We start from the raw sequence: 18,392 nt of genomic DNA on the forward strand, positions 1-18,392 counted from the left end.
ATCATTGATGGCGAATAAAGTATCCATTATTCGAGTATGTAGATCGGGATATATATATATATATATACATATACCCAGCGTATCATAGAAGTAGTGTGTTAAAAAGCTAGAAAAGAAAAGGGAACATTTTAAAAATAGCGTAACATGACTGTCAATATACAGTATTTGTTTTGTGAGTGTTACTGAGTGTTGCTGTCATCAAGGATTTGATTATCATTATTTCTTTCAATCAGGTTTGTATTTGTAGGATGTGTTGTGTTCAAGTTACATTCCGTGTTTGTCAATCGTTGTAAAGATGACAGGTTTCATTCATCGATTCGTTTCTTACTGCATCAATAAACAGCTCGTCTTCTTCTTTATCTGAGACCTGACACACTGCATGCACGGGTTTTTTACACTGTCTTCCTTTAGCGGGACATTGACTTTTTCCACCGTGTGCTTTGTTTCCACAGTAGCAGCATTTATGAATATGCTTGTATGTATCAGGCGCTTCATATTTTTGCTGCCTTTTCAATTGTGTAATTCGGTTTTGTTCAGCTCTTTGGAACTGTTGCTTTTATCTGTGCACTCGTCAGTTCCGTGAGCAGCTTGGTGTACATGCATCGAAGTTCCCAGCTGTGCTGGTGCCATCTCGTGCTATGTCCATGGCTGTATTTAATGTTACCTTAGTCCTGGCACTTAAAACTTTCTCGCAGTTTCGCTGAGTTTGTGCCAAACACCACGCTGACCATCTCATCTTCCTCTGCATAAGCACAGTCCTTAACCCGTGAATATTTAGTGGGAGTTTGCTATTGGATTGCGCTGACGGACGGCCTTATATGGGCAGGCACTAAATTACAAGCAGCGCAGCCTGTCTATGAACTTAATTTAAAGTGTAGGTTTACATCGTGCTTTGTTTCCGAAGTAGCAGAACTCATCAATATGGTTGTATATGTCACTTGCTCGCTTCTTATTGTTTCGCTGCCTTCTCAATTATATAATGCATGTTTTCTTCAGCGCTTTTTGGAGGTCTTCCTGATTTTCTATGTACTGCGTGATTACGTGGGAGGCGTGATGATGTCACACGAAACTCCGCCCCCGGCGTTCAAGCTCATCTCCATTACAGTAAATGGAAAAACAGCTTCCAGTTATGACCATTACGCGTAGAATTTCGAAATGAAACCTGCCCAACTTTTGTAAGGAAGCTGTAAGGAATGAACCTGCCAAATTTCAGCATTCCACCCACACGGGAAGTTGGAGAATGAATGAGTGAGTGAGTGAGTGAGGGCTTTGCCTTTTCTATACTAATAAAAGGCAAAGCCCTCACTCACTCACTCACTCACTCACTCATCACTAATTCTCCAACTTCCAAATTTGGCAGGTTCATTCCTTACAGCTTCCTTACAAAAAGTTGGGCAGGTTTTATATCGAAATTCTGCAGCGTAATGGTCATAACTGGAAGCAGTTTTTCTCCATTTACTGTAATGGAGATGAGCTTCAACGCCGTGAAGGGAGTTTCAGTGTGACATCATCACGCCTCCCGTAATCACGCAGTACATAGAAAACCAGGAAGACCTCAAAAAAGCGCTCAAGAAAACATGCATTATATAATTGAGAAGGCAGAAACAATAAGAAGCGAGCGAGTGACATATACAACCATATTCATGAGTTCTGCTACTTGGAAACAAAGCACGATGTAAACCTACACTTTAAATTAAGTTCATAGACAGGCTGCGCTGGCGCTTGTAATTTAGTGCCTGCCCATATAAGGTCAGTCCGTCAGCGGCAATCCAATAGCAAACTGCCGGGTAAATATTCACGGGTGAAGGACTGTGCTTATGGAGAGGAAGATGAGATGGTCAGGGTGGTGTTTGACACAAACTCAGCGAAACTGCGAGAGAAAGTTTTAAGTGCCAGGACTAAGGTAACATTAAATAAAGCTATGGACATAGCACGAGATGGCACCAGCACAGCTGGGAACCTTCGATGCAAGTACACCGAGTGGCTCCCGTGAACTGACGCAGTGCACAGATAAAAAGCAACAGTTCCAAAGAGCGTGAACAAAAACCGAATTACACAATTGAAAAGGCAGCAAAAATATGAAGCGCCTGATAAGCATATTCATAAATGCAGCTACTGTGAAACAAAGCACACGCGTGGAAAAAGTCAATGTCCCGCTAAAGGAAGACAGTGTAAAAAACCCGTGCATGCAGTGTGTCAGGTCTCAGATAAAGAAGACGAGCTGTTTATTGATGCAATAAGAAGCGAATCGATGAATGAAACCTGTCATCTTTACAACGATTGACAAACACGGAATGTAACTTGAACACAACACATCCTACAAATACGAACCTGATTGAAAGAAATAATGATAATCAAATCCTTGATGACAGCAACACTCAGTAACACTCACAAAACAAATACTGTATATTGACAGTCATGTTACGTTATTTTTAAAATGTTCCTTTCTTTTCTACCTTTTTTAACACACTACTTCTCCGCTGCGATACGCGCGTGTATATATATATATATATGTATGTGTGTATATATATATATATATATATATGTGTATATATCCCGCTCTACATACTCGAATAATGGATACATTATTCGCCATCAATGATTGTTTTGGTAAAGCCATACTCAGTGTATTCATTAGATGAGCGGTAAAAAGTAAGAGCGAGGAGGATGACTCATTGAGGCATGCAGGCTGTAGTGCGCGTCAACTCTATCTGAATTGCGCGATCACATTTGAAAAAATATATCTTTTCAAGTTCTATTTAGTCCATATGTGTCAAACTCGAGGGCCGCGGGCCACATCCGGCCCGGCGTGTAATTATATCCAGCCCGCGAGATCATTTTATATACTGTATTATTGTTATTAAAGCCCGGGTATATGAAGCGCTGGTAACACAATAAACTACAGATCCCATAATGCAGCGCTTCAGCTGCCTTGCCGAACACTTACCGCGTTAATCAAGTCTACCTTATGATGCTGCAAGTTATTGCGAAGCTAGAGTTATTAGCGCACTGAGTTTGCACGCTTTGGTGACTTTGAAGAACAAAAAAAGTCCGTCTACATGCGGCTCGAGCGTTGTGCATGTTTGGTAGCACATATCTGTGTGAGAAGCTCTTCTCAGTGATAAAGACTAACAAAACAGCACACAGGAGTCCTCACTGATGAGCACCTGCAGTCCATCCTGAGAATCTCCACAACACAGAACCTCACACCAAACAGAAACGAACTTGTGGCCAAAAAAAGATGCCAGGCGTCCAGCTCTAAAATGACATATGAGCAAAGACAACTGAATGATTTGATTTGTTATTGCGCGTAAGAGCGGAGTCAACCGTTTTAACAAACAGCGTATTGCACTGATACGAAATAGCTGTGTGTGTATATATGTAGATATGTATGTATATGTACTGTATATATATGTTTATATATATATATATATATGTGTGTGTGTGTGTGTGTGTGTGTGTGTGTGTGTAAATATATATGACAACAACACTCATCACTCACAACAGTGACAAAACAATTACATTGACAATCAGGTTACGTTATTTTCAAAATGTTTCCTTTTCATTGCTTCTTTAACACACTACTTCTCCGCTGCGAAGTGCGGGTATTTTGCTAGTAATACTAATAAAAGGCAAAGCCCTCACTGACTGACTCATCACTAATTCTCCAACTTCCCGTGTGGGTGGAAGGCTGAAATTTGTCAGGCTCATTCCTTGCAGGTTTCATTTCGAAATTCTACACGTAATGGTCATAACTGGAAGGTATTTTTCTCCATTTACTGTAATGGAGTTCAGCCAGTTCCGTGGGGGTGGAGTTTCGTGTGACATCATCACGCCTCCCACGTAATCACGTGAACTGACTGTCCACGCACTACGTAGAAAACCAGGAAGAGCTCCAAAACGCGCTGAAGAAAACATGCATTATATAATTGAGAAGGCAGCGAAACAATAAGAAGCGAGCGAGTGACATATACTACCATATTAATGAGTGCTGCTACTTCGGAAAGAAAGGTGTAAACCTAAACTTTAAATTAAGTTAATAGACAGGGTGCCGCTGGTGTTTCTCATGCCCACGGGTAATGCGGGATACAAGTTTAATGAGAGGACGCAGGATATAAACGAGAGTTTTGATCACTTTGTAACTAAGTTAAAATTGTAGGTGAAGGGGTGTGCTTATGCAAATTCCGAGAGACTGTGTTTGTGGGGATTGACAGTTAACGCGGTTGGGGGAGTCACGTCATCATATCCCCACCCATTTACCTCATTTCGCTCTGAGCTGAGAGCTCCATGACTGGCGTCTTCGAAGCAACTTCATCACACTCCCACCAAATACTCACAGAAAAATCCACAAGTTAATACACACGCTGTCTCTAGAGTTTCTCCACACTAAATGTATTCCTCGCTCCCCCTTTATACCCTCTAATCTCCCATTTCAATTCAGATACCTCCAATTTCCAGTAAGGCTCAGCTGCGCGATGACAAGTAATAAGTCTCAAGGACAGACCCTACAAAACGATGCCATTGATTTCAGGCAAGATTGCTTTTCTCCTGGACAACTATACTTGCATTCTCAAAAGTGAGCTCGCACAGCTTCGTCCTATTACAACCGGAGTGCAGCCAGAAACTTTTAAGTACCGGGTCTTAGATAACATTAAATTAAGCGTAGACATCGCGAACATCACACAAGATAGCAGCTCACGAGAACTTACTGAACGCAGTAGTGAGTGATCACTTCCATGCATCAAACCTGTTCAAAAAACGCATTACACAATTTACAAGGTGATGGCTTTCTATGGCGTTCGTTTATAAAGCAGCGGAGAGGCTGTGTGAAGGCAGCTACATAGAAAAATCAGAGCGCCACACTCTGAATGTATTGCTGGCATCACCGTTATACCCTCTGATCTCCCATTTGAATTGAAATGCCTCAAATCTCCAGTAAGGCTCTGCTTCGCGATGACAATTAATAAGTCTCAGGGACACACCCTACAAAAGGTTGCCATTGATTTGAGGCAACATTGCTTTCCTCCTGGACAGAATTATACGTTGCATTCTCAAAAGTTATTTATATATAGATATAGATATAGATATATATATAGATATACACCCCGATCTACAATACTGTCAAACGACCCACACACCATAGCGCAACATGAGAGGCTTCACCTTTAGCTGGCGTCTTAGGTTCGATTCGCGAGTGGGTGCAGTGCGTGTGTACTGCCTGATGAGCCCAGAATTAGGGCGACGTGCATACTGTTTGCATTATTTGATAGTAAAACTATTTCAATATATTCAGTATATATATATCAGCGCTTAATGATTCATTTTACTCTCGCAACCCCTGTTTGGGAAGAAGTATGAAAAAATATGAGGTTAACGCAGAAAACCAGATCACCAATTTAAGCTTTAGGAATCATACATCCTTTATTCGACATCAATGATTGTTTTGGTAAAGCCATACTCGGTGTAATCCTCCTTCCATGTTATAATATTTCCGCGACTAGCCAAGATTAAATGAACGGAAAAAAGTAAGAAGCGAAGCGGCAGTGTGACGAGGCAGGCAGGCGACAGCTCAATAGCTCGAATTTGGATATACTACAGTAGGTTCTATTTATTCGCCAGAAATATCTTTGGTAGGAATGGAAGTTGGATTTAGTCTTTAAATTTCTATGGTGAAGAAAAATTTATGCAATGATGATTAAATTTAACTTTCATTCCTACTAAACATATTTCTGTTGACCAAATAAAAATTACTTATATTTAAAATTTAAATCGAACTTGAACAAATACGATAGTTCATAATACCCACGCAGCACTAAGTGCACGTAAGATTAGGAGTCATCCGTTTTAACAAGCAGCATATTGCACTGATACGAAATAGCCTGCCCATTTAATTATTTAGGAATGGATAGATAAATTAAGATTTTGTACAAATAATGTTTTAAATTTTTCTTCCTCAGTGGATTCTGGCACCCCCAGCAACAGCTCCTCGCACCCCAAAGGAGATATGTGTATGTGGATATAGATATAGATATAAGATAGATATAGATATACATATACATATACTGTACACATATATATATATATATATATGCCAGCAACACTCATGACAATGACAAAACAATTACATTGTCAATCATGTTACATTATTATTAAAATGTTTCCTTTTCTTTTTAATTACTTCTTTAACACACTACTTCTCTGCTGCAAAGCGCAGGTATTTTGCTATATATGTATATATACTGTATATATGTATGTGTGTGTGTGTGTCTGTGTATATATGTGTATATGTATGTAACGTGTGTGTGTGTGTATATATATATATATATATATATATATATATATATATATATATATATATATGACAGCAACACTCATATCAGTGACAAAACAATTACATTAACAATCATCTTATGTTATTTTTAAAATGTTTCCTTTTCTTTTTCATAACTTCTTTAACACACTACTTCTCCGCTGCGAAGCGCGGGTATTCTGCTAGTATGTGTATATATATGTATGTGTATATATATATATATATGTATGTGTGTGTGTGTGTGTGTATATATATATATATATGTATGTATGTATATATATATATACACACATACTGTATATTATCTATATATAAATAATAATATACAGTGTGTGTATGTATGTATGTATATGTGTATATATATAATATAATATGTGTGTATATGTATATATAAAATAAATAAATTTGTGAAGGCATGCTTTTATGATACATCTCCTTTGATGCAGAAATACTCTGTCATTCTTTATGATCTTCCTGTGTGAAGCATCACAGTACTTTGGGGAAAAAAAACTGCGGGATTAATTGTAATAGGGAAGAAATAATGTCAGACATTGAATTGGATGCCGAAACATTAATAAACTTAACACTAGAATTCCTGAAACCTTCGAAAAGCCACCTTAAATTTCTTCACATCTCACTGTCAGCATCCTTGTTTTGCAAATGTCAGTTAGCAGTGGCAGCAGACAGCCTGCTCACTCATCCCCAACTGAGACAGCTTGAAGTCAAGTCAAACACAAATACTCGGCGCTGAAGTCTCTTTACCTGGGAGTGAGGTGTCTAGAATTGTATAGGGTAAATAATATATCATCATTTGGATTAAATACATTTCATGTGTGTTCTGCGTCTACAACGATCTGTGTAAATGTATGATAACAGGAAATGCAAGGCAAGAAATGTTGAACACATAACTAAAACAGAAACTTTTTTCTTGTTATAGTAATAATGACAAAATGCTGGTGTGAAGTATATAATGTGTCAAGACTTTAGTCCAAATAAAGTAAACACTTTCACAAAACATGTAACAAAATGAGTGCACTTTATTCAAGAATATAAGTGAAGAAAAAGACATTTTTCGATTTATGTTACAGGCAATGTGTAAAAACTGAAGCCCAACTATCAATCAATACAAAGTAGACATGTCTGTTTGGCTGGTACAGAGGCAAGAACTGCTGCCTCATAATCAAGAGGTTGTTGGTTCGATCCTGGGTCGTTCTCACATTTACCGTTTTGAGTAATGAGCTGCTCTTATTGTTACTAATATATAATAAAAACATACATTGGATTTGAGCCTGTAACAGCTGGTGTAAATTTATGATTCGGTACTTGTAAAAGTTCTGAAGGGATAAAAGCAGATACATAAACACAACTCAATCGTTTTTTCTTGGTTTCTTGTTGAGCAAATGCACCGTAGTTGGTGAATGTTTCTTTTCTTTGCACACGAACATTCACATCAACATGTCAATTGAATGACTTTTTTATTCAAGAATCAAATAATGAAGCTGAATTAAAAAATTGTTCAAATGACATGTTGATATGAATGTCCATGTGAGGAAAATTAACATCTGTTACAAGTACCATAAATTTACACTGGATGTTACAGACTCTCCTCAAATGTATGCTTTTGTTATATGATAATAGTTGCTCACTACACAAGCGCTAAATACAGAGAAGACATGGAATTTGAACCTATTACCATGCCATTGCTAACCAGTAGCTTATCCATTGCTCCATCTGTGCAGATCCGTGATAAGCGGTGTTGCCACTGTGACAATTGGTTGAAAATGAAACACCTAAACACACACATACATCAATGGGATTCAAATCTGGACTTTGACTTGGCCATTCCAGGACTCTCCATTTCTTCTTTTTCAGCCAATCTTTGGTTGATTTACTAGTATGTTTTGGGTCATTGTCATGTTGCATGGTCCAGTTCCGCTTCAGCTTTAATTTTCTAACTGATGGTCTCACATGTTCTTCAAGCACCTTCTGATACACAGTAGAATTCATCGTGGATTCTATGATGGTGAGCTGACCAGGTCCTGCTGCAGCAAAGCAGCCCCAAACCATGACACTTCCACCTCCATGCTTCACAGTTGGTATGAGGTTCTTTTCTTGGAATGCTGTGTTTGGTTTCGCCAAACATGTCCTCTGCTGTTGTGTCCAAATAATTCAATTTTGGACTCATCTGTCAAAGAACATTATTCCAGAAGTCCTGGTCTTTGTCAACTTTATCTCTGGCAAATGTCAGTCTGGCCTCGATGTTTCTCTTGGAAAGCAAAGGTTTCCTCCTTGCACACCTCCCATGCAAGTTAAACTTGTACAGTCTTTTTAATTACTTCTTTAACACACTACTTCTCTGCTGCAAAGCGCGGGTATTTTGCTATATATGTATATATACTGTATATATGTATGTGTGTGTGTGTGTCTGTGTATATATGTGATTGTGTATGTGTGTGTGTGTGTGTGTGTATATATATATATATATATATATATATATATATGACAGCAACACTCATATCAGTGACAAAACAATTACATTAACAATCATCTTATGTTATTTTTAAAATGTTTCCTTTTCTTTTTCATAACTTCTTTAACACACTACTTCTCCTGAGCTGGTATTCTGCTAGTATGTGTATATATATGTATGTGTATATATATATATATATATATGTATGTGTGTGTGTGTGTATATATATATATATATATATGTATGTATATATATATATATACACACATACTGTATATTATCTATATATAAATAATAATATACAGTGTGTGTATGTATGTATGTATATGTGTATATATATAATATAATATGTGTGTATATGTATATATAAAATAAATAAATTTGTGAAGGCATGCTTTTATGATACATCTCCTTTGATGCAGAAATACTCTGTCATTCTTTATGATCTTCCTGTGTGAAGCATCACAGTACTTTGGGGAAAAAAAACTGCGGGATTAATTGTAATAGGGAAGAAATAATGTCAGACATTGAATTGGATGCCGAAACATTAATAAACTTAACACTAGAATTCCTGAAACCTTCGAAAAGCCACCTTAAATTTCTTCACATCTCACTGTCAGCATCCTTGTTTTGCAAATGTCAGTTAGCAGTGGCAGCAGACAGCCTGCTCACTCATCCCCAACTGAGACAGCTTGAAGTCAAGTCAAACACAAATACTCGGCTGAAGTCTCTTTACCTGGGAGTGAGGTGTCTAGAATTGTATAGGGTAAATAATATATCATCATTTGGATTAAATACATTTCATGTGTGTTCTGCGTCTACAACGATCTGTGTAAATGTATGATAACAGGAAATGCAAGGCAAGAAATGTTGAACACATAACTAAAACAGAAACTTTTTTCTTGTTATAGTAATAATGACAAAATGCTGGTGTGAAGTATATAATGTGTCAAGACTTTAGTCCAAATAAAGTAAACACTTTCACAAAACATGTAACAAAATGAGTGCACTTTATTCAAGAATATAAGTGAAGAAAAAGACATTTTTCGATTTATGTTACAGGCAATGTGTAAAAACTGAAGCCCAACTATCAATCAATACAAAGTAGACATGTCTGTTTGGCTGGTACAGAGGCAAGAACTGCTGCCTCATAATCAAGAGGTTGTTGGTTCGATCCTGGGTCGTTCTCACATTTACCGTTTTGAGTAATGAGCTGCTATTATTGTTACTAATATATAATATAAACATACATTGTATTTGAGCCTGTAACAGCTGGTGTAAATTTATGATTCGGTACTTGTAAAAGTTCTGAAGGGATAAAAGCAGATACATAAACACAACTCAATCGTTTTTTCTTGGTTTCTTGTTGAGCAAATGCACCGTAGTTGGTGAATGTTTCTTTTCTTTGCACACGAACATTCACATCAACATGTCAATTGAATGACTTTTTTATTCAAGAATCAAATAATGAAGCTGAATTAAAAAATTGTTCAAATGACATGTTGATATGAATGTCCATGTGAGGAAAATTAACATCTGTTACAAGTACCATAAATTTACACTGGATGTTACAGACTCTCCTCAAATGTATGCTTTTGTTATATGATAATAGTTGCTCACTACACAAAGCGCTAAATACAGAGAAGACATGGAATTTGAACCTATTACCATGCCATTGCTAACCAGTAGCTTATCCATTGCTCCATCTGTGCAGATCCGTGATAGAGCGGTGTTGCCACTGTGACAATTGGTTGAAAATGAAACACCTAAACACACACATACAGTCATGTGAAAAATTAGGACACCCTTTGAAAGCATGTGGTTTTGTAACATTTTTAATAAATGGTTATTTCATCTCCGTTTCAACAATACAGAGATTAAAGTAATCCAACTAAACAAAGAAAACTGAAGAAAAGTCTTTTCAAGATCTTCTGTAAATGTCATTCTACAAAAATGCCTATTCTAACTGAGGAAAAAGATAGGACACCCTTGCCCCTAATAGCGAGTGTTACCTCCTTTGGCTGAAATAACTGCAGTGAGGCGGTTCTTGTAGCCATCTACCAGTCTTCGACATCGGTCTGAGGAAATTTTACCCCACTCCTCAATGCAGAACTTTTTCAGCTGTGAGATGTTTGAGGGTTTCTTGCGTACAGCCCTTTTCAAGTCACCCACAGCATCTCAATGGGATTCAAATCTGGACTTTGACTTGGCCATTCCAGGACTCTCCATTTCTTCTTTTTCAGCCAATCTTTGGTTGATTTACTAGTATGTTTTGGGTCATTGTCATGTTGCATGGTCCAGTTCCGCTTCAGCTTTAATTTTCTAACTGATGGTCTCACATGTTCTTCAAGCACCTTCTGATACACAGTAGAATTCATCGTGGATTCTATGATGGTGAGCTGACCAGGTCCTGCTGCAGCAAAGCAGCCCCAAACCATGACACTTCCACCTCCATGCTTCACAGTTGGTATGAGGTTCTTTTCTTGGAATGCTGTGTTTGGTTTACGCCAAACATGTCCTCTGCTGTTGTGTCCAAATAATTCAATTTTGGACTCATCTGTCCAAAGAACATTATTCCAGAAGTCCTGGTCTTTGTCAACTTTATCTCTGGCAAATGTCAGTCTGGCCTCGATGTTTCTCTTGGAAAGCAAAGGTTTCCTCCTTGCACACCTCCCATGCAAGTTAAACTTGTACAGTCTCTTTCTGATTGTAGAGGCATGTACTTCTACATCAACAGTAGCCAGAGCCTGCTGTAGTTCTCGAGATGACACTTTAGGGTTTTGGAGACCTCTTTTAGCATCTTGCGGTCTGCTCTTGGGGTGAACTTGCTGGGGCGACCAGTCCTGGGCATGTTGGCAGTTGTTTTGAAAGCCCTCCACTTGTAGACTATCTTCCGGACAGTGGAATGGCTGATTTCAAAATCTTTTGAGATCTTTTAAATCCCTTCCCAGACTCATAGGCTGCTACAATCTTTTCTGAAGTCCTCTGACAGCTCTTTTGTTCTCACCATGGTGCTCACTCTCACTTCAACAGTCAGGAGCACACCAAACTAAATGTCTGAGGTTTAAATAGGGCAAGCCTCATTCAACATGCAGAGTAACGATCTACTAATTATGTGCACCTGGTGTGATATACCTGTGTGAGATCTGAGCCAATTTAAGAGGGAATACATGTGAGGGTGTCCTATCTTTTCCTCAGTTAGAATAGGCATTTTGTAGAATGACATTTACAGAAGATCTTGAAAAGACTTTTCTTCAGTTTTCTTTGTTTAGTTGGATTACTTTAATCTCTCTGTATTGTTGAAACGGAGATGAAATAACCATTTATTAAAAATGTTACAAAAACCACATGCTTTTACATACAGTATGTGAACTTAGTTTATTTTCTACCTACTCATAGTTGAATTCCAGCAACATGTAAATTGAGCATTTCATTTTATTCTTGAAGCACAATTTTTTTTTTTTTATTTACGATTCTAAATTGGCCCTAGTGTGTGCTTGGTGTGTTTGTGTGTGTCCTGTGGTGGGTTGGCACCCTGCCTAGGGTTGGTTTCTGCCTTGTGCCCTGTGTTGGCTGGGATTGGCTCCAGCAGACCCCCGTGACCCTGTATTCGGATTCAGCGGGTTAGAAAATGGATGGATGGATGGATGGATATTTTATTTTATTTATTTTTTAAAAACCTTGTATGAAAGTTTTTTTTTTGGATATTTGGGCTTCACACATTCTACACTTCATGTCAAAATTATGTCATTATTAATAAAACATGAAAACATTTTCTGTTTTAGCCATGTGTTCTGCATTTCTTGCCTCACATATCCTCTGTTGTTCTATATTTACACAGTTTGTTGTAGAGACAGAACACACGTGAAATGTATGTATTTCAAATTGCGATATTTCTTTACCTATGTAATTCCTCACAAACACATTGCCAGATAATCACTTCCACAAAGACTTGCCCTATGAGGATTGCAGCAGGGTGATGCCCTCATCTGACTGAATGTGTAGCAGGCTGCGCTCTGCTAAACCACACATTTGCAAAACAAAAGTGGGCTGTTCGCGCAGTGATAAAAAGCTATTCGCTTCTTGGCGTATATCAGGAAAATTTTAAGTTGAGGACAGCAAAAAAATCTTAAGCTTCAGGAATTCTAGTGTTAATGCCCAAAGACGCATCTTAAGCTCTCTCTGCCCAATTATTGCTCTAAATTTAATTAAGGATAGGTTTTACAGAAAAATGTTGCAGTAAAGGCTTTACAAAACATATCATCTGCAAAGACCATTCTAAGAGTTTGTTGATAATTGAGACCAATAAGACTAGATGCAGTTAAATGAAAAGACTTTTGTATAAAATCTAAAAAAATGACATGGAAATGTGATAATAGCATCTTATAACCCGAACTTATTTAAAAACATAATCTTTTAAGCAAATTCCAATTTAATTTACTCTCTTGTGGTTTTTTTTTTTTTTTCCCCCCCTTTTTTTGGGGACTTGCCTTGAGAGATAAACAGCCCTTTATGTCAGTTGCTAATGCACTTGATACTACATATGATCATGTTTTTGAAATAGTGTGGCTATTTATTAGCTGCTGGTTAGAAGTGAATTACACATTCTGCCTTATGCTTTGATAAATGACTCTAAATTTCCCCATCAGAAAAGACCATTTGTACTAGTTTAGCTTTTTGTTTTTGATTTTGTGTTCCATGTTTTAATATTTTAGTAAAGTGCTTACTGATAGATTAATTTAGGAATAATTTTATAGAAATAGATTGATCTGTTTTTCTGCTGTACTGTATCCAGGTTACTTGTTATCTTCTCAGAAATGTTATTGCCTTAAGACAAAAGATTTACTAGCTTTTTCACTTTTCTCTCTACATTTGACACTAATGATCCAAATGTCATGACTGTATAGTGAGTGCAGTAAAAAAAAATGCAACTTCTACCTCTAAAAATCCAGATTTTATGAAAATGTTGTTTTTGAATGCTCATTAAATATTACAAGTCACAGAAAATGTAAGTTCAAATAAAATACTGTTCCTTTCATTTCTTTTAAGGAATGTATACACAGATCCGAGATTATGTATTGGGATGCCAGATATGCAAAATGAAGAACCAGAAAGTAAATGTAAGTTTATTGTGATCATTATCTAAAGCATTAGTTTAGAGAGGTTTAATAGAATTTGTGAAAGTTAAATGTTCATTAATTTTAAATTTCAGTTTTTACTTGGGGTTAGTTGCATTTTATTAGTTTAAAACTCTGCCTTTTTTCCCTTTAGGTATAACAAACTTCTTTTGAATTGGTTTTAATTGTTCTTGTATACCATATACACAGAGAGCACCCTGGTTACTTGATATAGCCTCTCAGAAATCCATTAGCATGGCTGTAAAGTTTGTTTTACTGACTGACAAAAAAAACAAAATAATGTGCACTGAATGAATTATTGGAATTTAGGAATTTGCTTGACTTTTCACTATATTCATAATGGCTAACATGGTACAACACCCTAGTACTACAGACATACAAGACACCTGAATGTTCTTCGAAAGGTTTTTGAAAAGTTGGGTCCATATTAAGACATCTGAAATTTTTTTTTTTTTTTCCTCACTCCCCTTTCACCTCAAAATCATTTGTAGATCTTTAACCATATCAGGCATTCTTGAGGGATTAAACCCTGGTGCCCTACCGGATCAGTACGCTGGGTGGTCTAGTTTCCAATACATTTTTTGAAAGTTGTTCATAGTGTAAACCAGCTGTGGGAGAGTGTTCATTATTGTGTAACTAAAGAGCACCTCTCTGTTTTATTGTAATTGCTGGCCTACGTTTGTTCTTTACCATCTTTCAGCCTTTTCTGATCATAAGATGTGCAGAAAACTGCTTGGTTCTTGTTTTGGTACAAATTTGTAAATGTGCTACCTTATTATTGACACAGCAGAAGATTTAATACTGTTGGAAAGATCAACAGAAGCAGGAACTGAACAACTAGAATAACTTCTGCATAGCTGGTTAAAGTCTCAGTGAGCTCCCTCACAAAATTGTCTTGTTTTTTAAAAAAAAAAAAAAATCAATCAGGAAACTTTTGGAAGACTTCTTGTACATATCCTTATTATACCTTTAAAAAAAATACAGATTTACTTTAAAAAAAAAAAAAAATTTGCATTTGAAAGTCTGTATTGATCCTGTATGATTTACTGATTTGATTTTTTTTTTTTAACAGGCATATGAAGAACCTATTTCCAAAACTTTGGCTAGTCATAGCAAAGAACTTCTTGATAGGCTAAACAGTCAGCGTGCTGATGGTCAGTTCTGTGATGTGACTCTCATTTTGGATGGAGGCGTTTACTCTGCTCATAAAGCTGTCCTTGCAGCTGTGAGTGAATACTTCCAGGAAGTATTTCTTGAAATGGACTCTACCTCTAATCAGAAGTCTGTTATAGATTTAAGTGGTAGGTGCTAATAATCTTTTGTGTCTGTATAAGATGTTTTCTTCTTTTCAGACTCCAGAAATGGGTCACTGTTTACTCGATTGCCCAAAATGTCAAAGTAAAAACATGTTTTCAGAAAGGTTTGTAAATGTATTAAAAATCAAAAGCTGAAATCTCTTATGATGTAAGTGCGAGCTAAAGTACCTGTTTTTTCCGGGTATATTTGTACAATTGGTTAAGGAAAGAAGGCTCGGTGTCTCTGTTCTTGTGTCAAGAATTTGTTCTTTTTTGGATCAGATTGGATTTCAGAATTGCGGTAACTCCTTGCTAGGTTGTAACCTTGAATGTTTTCCTGTGTGACTTAGCCTTGTAGTTCAAGATGAACTGTTCTTAATGCTTAAACTATGAAGAAAAGCTGGCAAAGCAAGATTTAAACAACAACCCTTTGGTTCTCCTTTGTGTTGCACTGCACTTTCACTCTTGATCAAGGCAACATCCCCTGGCAAAAATGCATGATACTGCTTTTTATATTATAGTAAATGGAAGCAGCACACAGTGTTGCCTGGGTAAGTAATGTTAAGATGTCATTTTGTCTACTAGTTTGATTTCAGTATAACAGATTTCAGTCTGCTCATTTGTTTCATTTGCTCCAAGCTAGCAGGTGACACTGGTGTGCATACTTGTAACACATGGTGGGTGTGGATACCGGGTAAAAAAAATGTGGTGTTTGCAATAACTTGCAATGAGTCTTTTACAGCGCTCTGGAGGGATTTTGGCCCACTCATCTTTGCAGAATTGTTGTAATTCAGCTTTATTTGAGGGTTTTCTAGCATGAACCACCTTTTTAAGGTCATGCCATAGCATCTCAATTGGATTCAGGTCAGGACTTTGACTAGGCCACTCCAAAGTCTTCATTTTGTTTTTCTTCAGCCATTCAGAGCTGGATTTGCTGGTGTGTTTTGGGTCATTGTCCTGTTGCAGCACCCAAGATCGCTTCAGCTTGAGTTGACAAACAAATGGCCGGACATTCTCCTTCAGGATTTTTTGGTAGACAGTAGAATTCATGGTTCCATCTATCGCAGCAAGCCTTCCATGTCCTGAAGCAGCAAAACAACCCCAGACCATCACACTACCACCACCATATTTTACTGTTGGTATGATGTTCTTTTTCTGAAATGCTGTGTTCCTTTTACGCCAGATGTAACGGGACATTGCCTTCCAAAAAGTTCAACTTTTGTCTCATCAGTCCACAAGGTATTTTCCCAAAAGTCTTGGCAATCATTGAGATGTTTCTTAGCAAAATTGAGACGAGCCCTAATGTTCTTTTTGCTTAACAGTGGTTTGCGTCTTGGAAATCTGCCATGCAGGCCGTTTTTGCCCAGTCTCTTTCTTATGGTGGAGTCGTGAACACTGACCTTAATTGAGGCAAGTGAGGCCTGCAGTTCTTTAGACGTTGTCCTGGGGTCTTTTGTGACCTCTCGGATGAGTCGTCTCTGCGCTCTTGGGGTAATTTTGGTTGGTCGGCCACTCCTGGGAAGGTTCACCACTGTTCCATGTTTTTGCCATTTGTGGATAATGGCTCTCACTGTGGTTCGCTGGAGTCCCAAAGCTTTAGAAATGGCTTTATAACCTTTACTAGACTGATAGATCTCAATTACTTCTGTTCTCATTTGTTCTTGAATTTCTTTGGATCTTGGCATGATGTCTAGCTTTTGAGGTGCTTTTGATCTACTTCTCTGTGTCAGGCAGCTCCCTATTTAAGTGATTTCTTGATTGAAACAGGTGTGGCAGTAATCAGGCCTGGGGGTGGCTACGGAAATTGAACTCAGGTGTGATACACCACCACAGTTAGGTTATTTTTTTAACAAGGGGGCAATTACTTTTTCACACAGGGCCATGTAGGTTTGGATTTTTTTCTCCCTAAATAATAAAAACCATCATTTAAAAACTGCATTTTGTGTTTACTTGTGTTATATTTGACTAATGGTTAAATGTGTTTGATGATCAGAAACATTTTGTGTGACAAACATGCAAAAGAATAAGAAATCAGGAAGGGGGCAAATAGTTTTTCACACCACTGTAATTGAGCTGTTGTTTGCAAAGCATAATGTGCTTTTTTCTGTAGGCATATACAGGTTGAGTCAGAATTGTGGTAACAATTTATTCACAAAACATACTTCATATGTGCATGATTTACAGGAATGTCTCAACCTATTCGCCATCATATTCAACACATGTACCATATGTGGCACATAAATTGTCCACAAAAATTGTTTATATAAGTATATACATAGCAGTACCATTAGTGTTAACATCATTTTGACTCGCTCTGTATACAAGGGATGATCAAAAATCTTAAAAGGATGTTCTACTGGTTTGATTTTGTAAGTAGCAAAAGATGACCTCCTGTGTTAAAATATAAATAAATAAATAAATGCATGAGTTACAAGTCCATCTGTGATCTCCCTTGTGTCTTTGTCCCTGCTTGCATTGCATTTTTAGGCCCTTCTGTTAAACTGTGGACTTTCAGAGGTGCCACACCTTATTCTCCAGACCTCCGCTTGTGTGACTACCATCTGTTCCTCAATCTGTAGGTCTGTTTCCATAGGATCACTGTGATGTTCTCTTTGATAAAAATGTCAGCTTCAGGGAGATCAGGTGGAAGCATTTAGTTGCCTTATATTACTACATGTGTGTTAGTGTTAACATGGATTATGTTGGAAAACTAAGTGTTTTGGGTTTACTGGTATAATCATTCAAGCTCAAAACTTTATTTTTTTTTTAAATTTCCCTTGTGTACTTAAAATTTGTTTCCTTAGTTAGCATGGTAGAGATGAAACATATAAACAGAATGTCTGTGGCTTGTTAGCAAGAAATACCAGAATGCATATACAAAATTATTTTTTAAATGGATAAATGCACACTTCCACTAATGCTACCATTGAGAGAGATTTATTTCATCTTTAAGTGGTGGCGGCTGCTGCATCAGAATTTTTGATTTGCACACTAGCAAACATGTAAAGGCTAAATAAATAATAAATAAGCCTAAATGTGGTAATGTCAAAGCTGCCATATTTGCTAAATGTAAGTTATGTTCATTTTTCTAGTGTGGGTGTCCATTTCTTTTTCTCTCAACAGTATGGCTCCTTGGGCAGAGTGCGCTCACAATTAACACAAATGGTCTGCTGGAGCCA

The 18,392-nt window shown here is 37.3% G+C and overlaps 1 protein-coding gene across 3 annotated transcripts in view; it reads left to right on the forward strand.

The window, feature by feature from the left end:
• si:dkey-229b18.3 overlaps positions 1-18,392 on the forward strand; it is a 64,998-nt gene that overhangs the window by 14,674 nt on the left and 31,932 nt on the right. For 2 of the 3 annotated variants that reach the window (XR_005632544.1, XM_039743853.1), the window contains exons 2-3: positions 13,830-13,900; positions 14,991-15,219. Coding sequence is in view for 2 of the 3 variants with exons in the window: in XM_039743853.1 (XP_039599787.1) it covers positions 13,830-13,900; positions 14,991-15,219 (300 nt within the window). In the remaining variant the exon portion in view is untranslated. The remainder of the gene's footprint in view (positions 1-13,829; positions 13,901-14,990; positions 15,220-18,392) is intronic. The other variant, XM_039743854.1, reaches the window with a different exon arrangement.

The sequence above is a fragment of the Polypterus senegalus genome, chromosome 2 (genome assembly GCF_016835505.1).
Source record: "Polypterus senegalus isolate Bchr_013 chromosome 2, ASM1683550v1, whole genome shotgun sequence".
Classification (NCBI taxonomy): Eukaryota; Metazoa; Chordata; class Cladistia; order Polypteriformes; family Polypteridae; genus Polypterus; species Polypterus senegalus.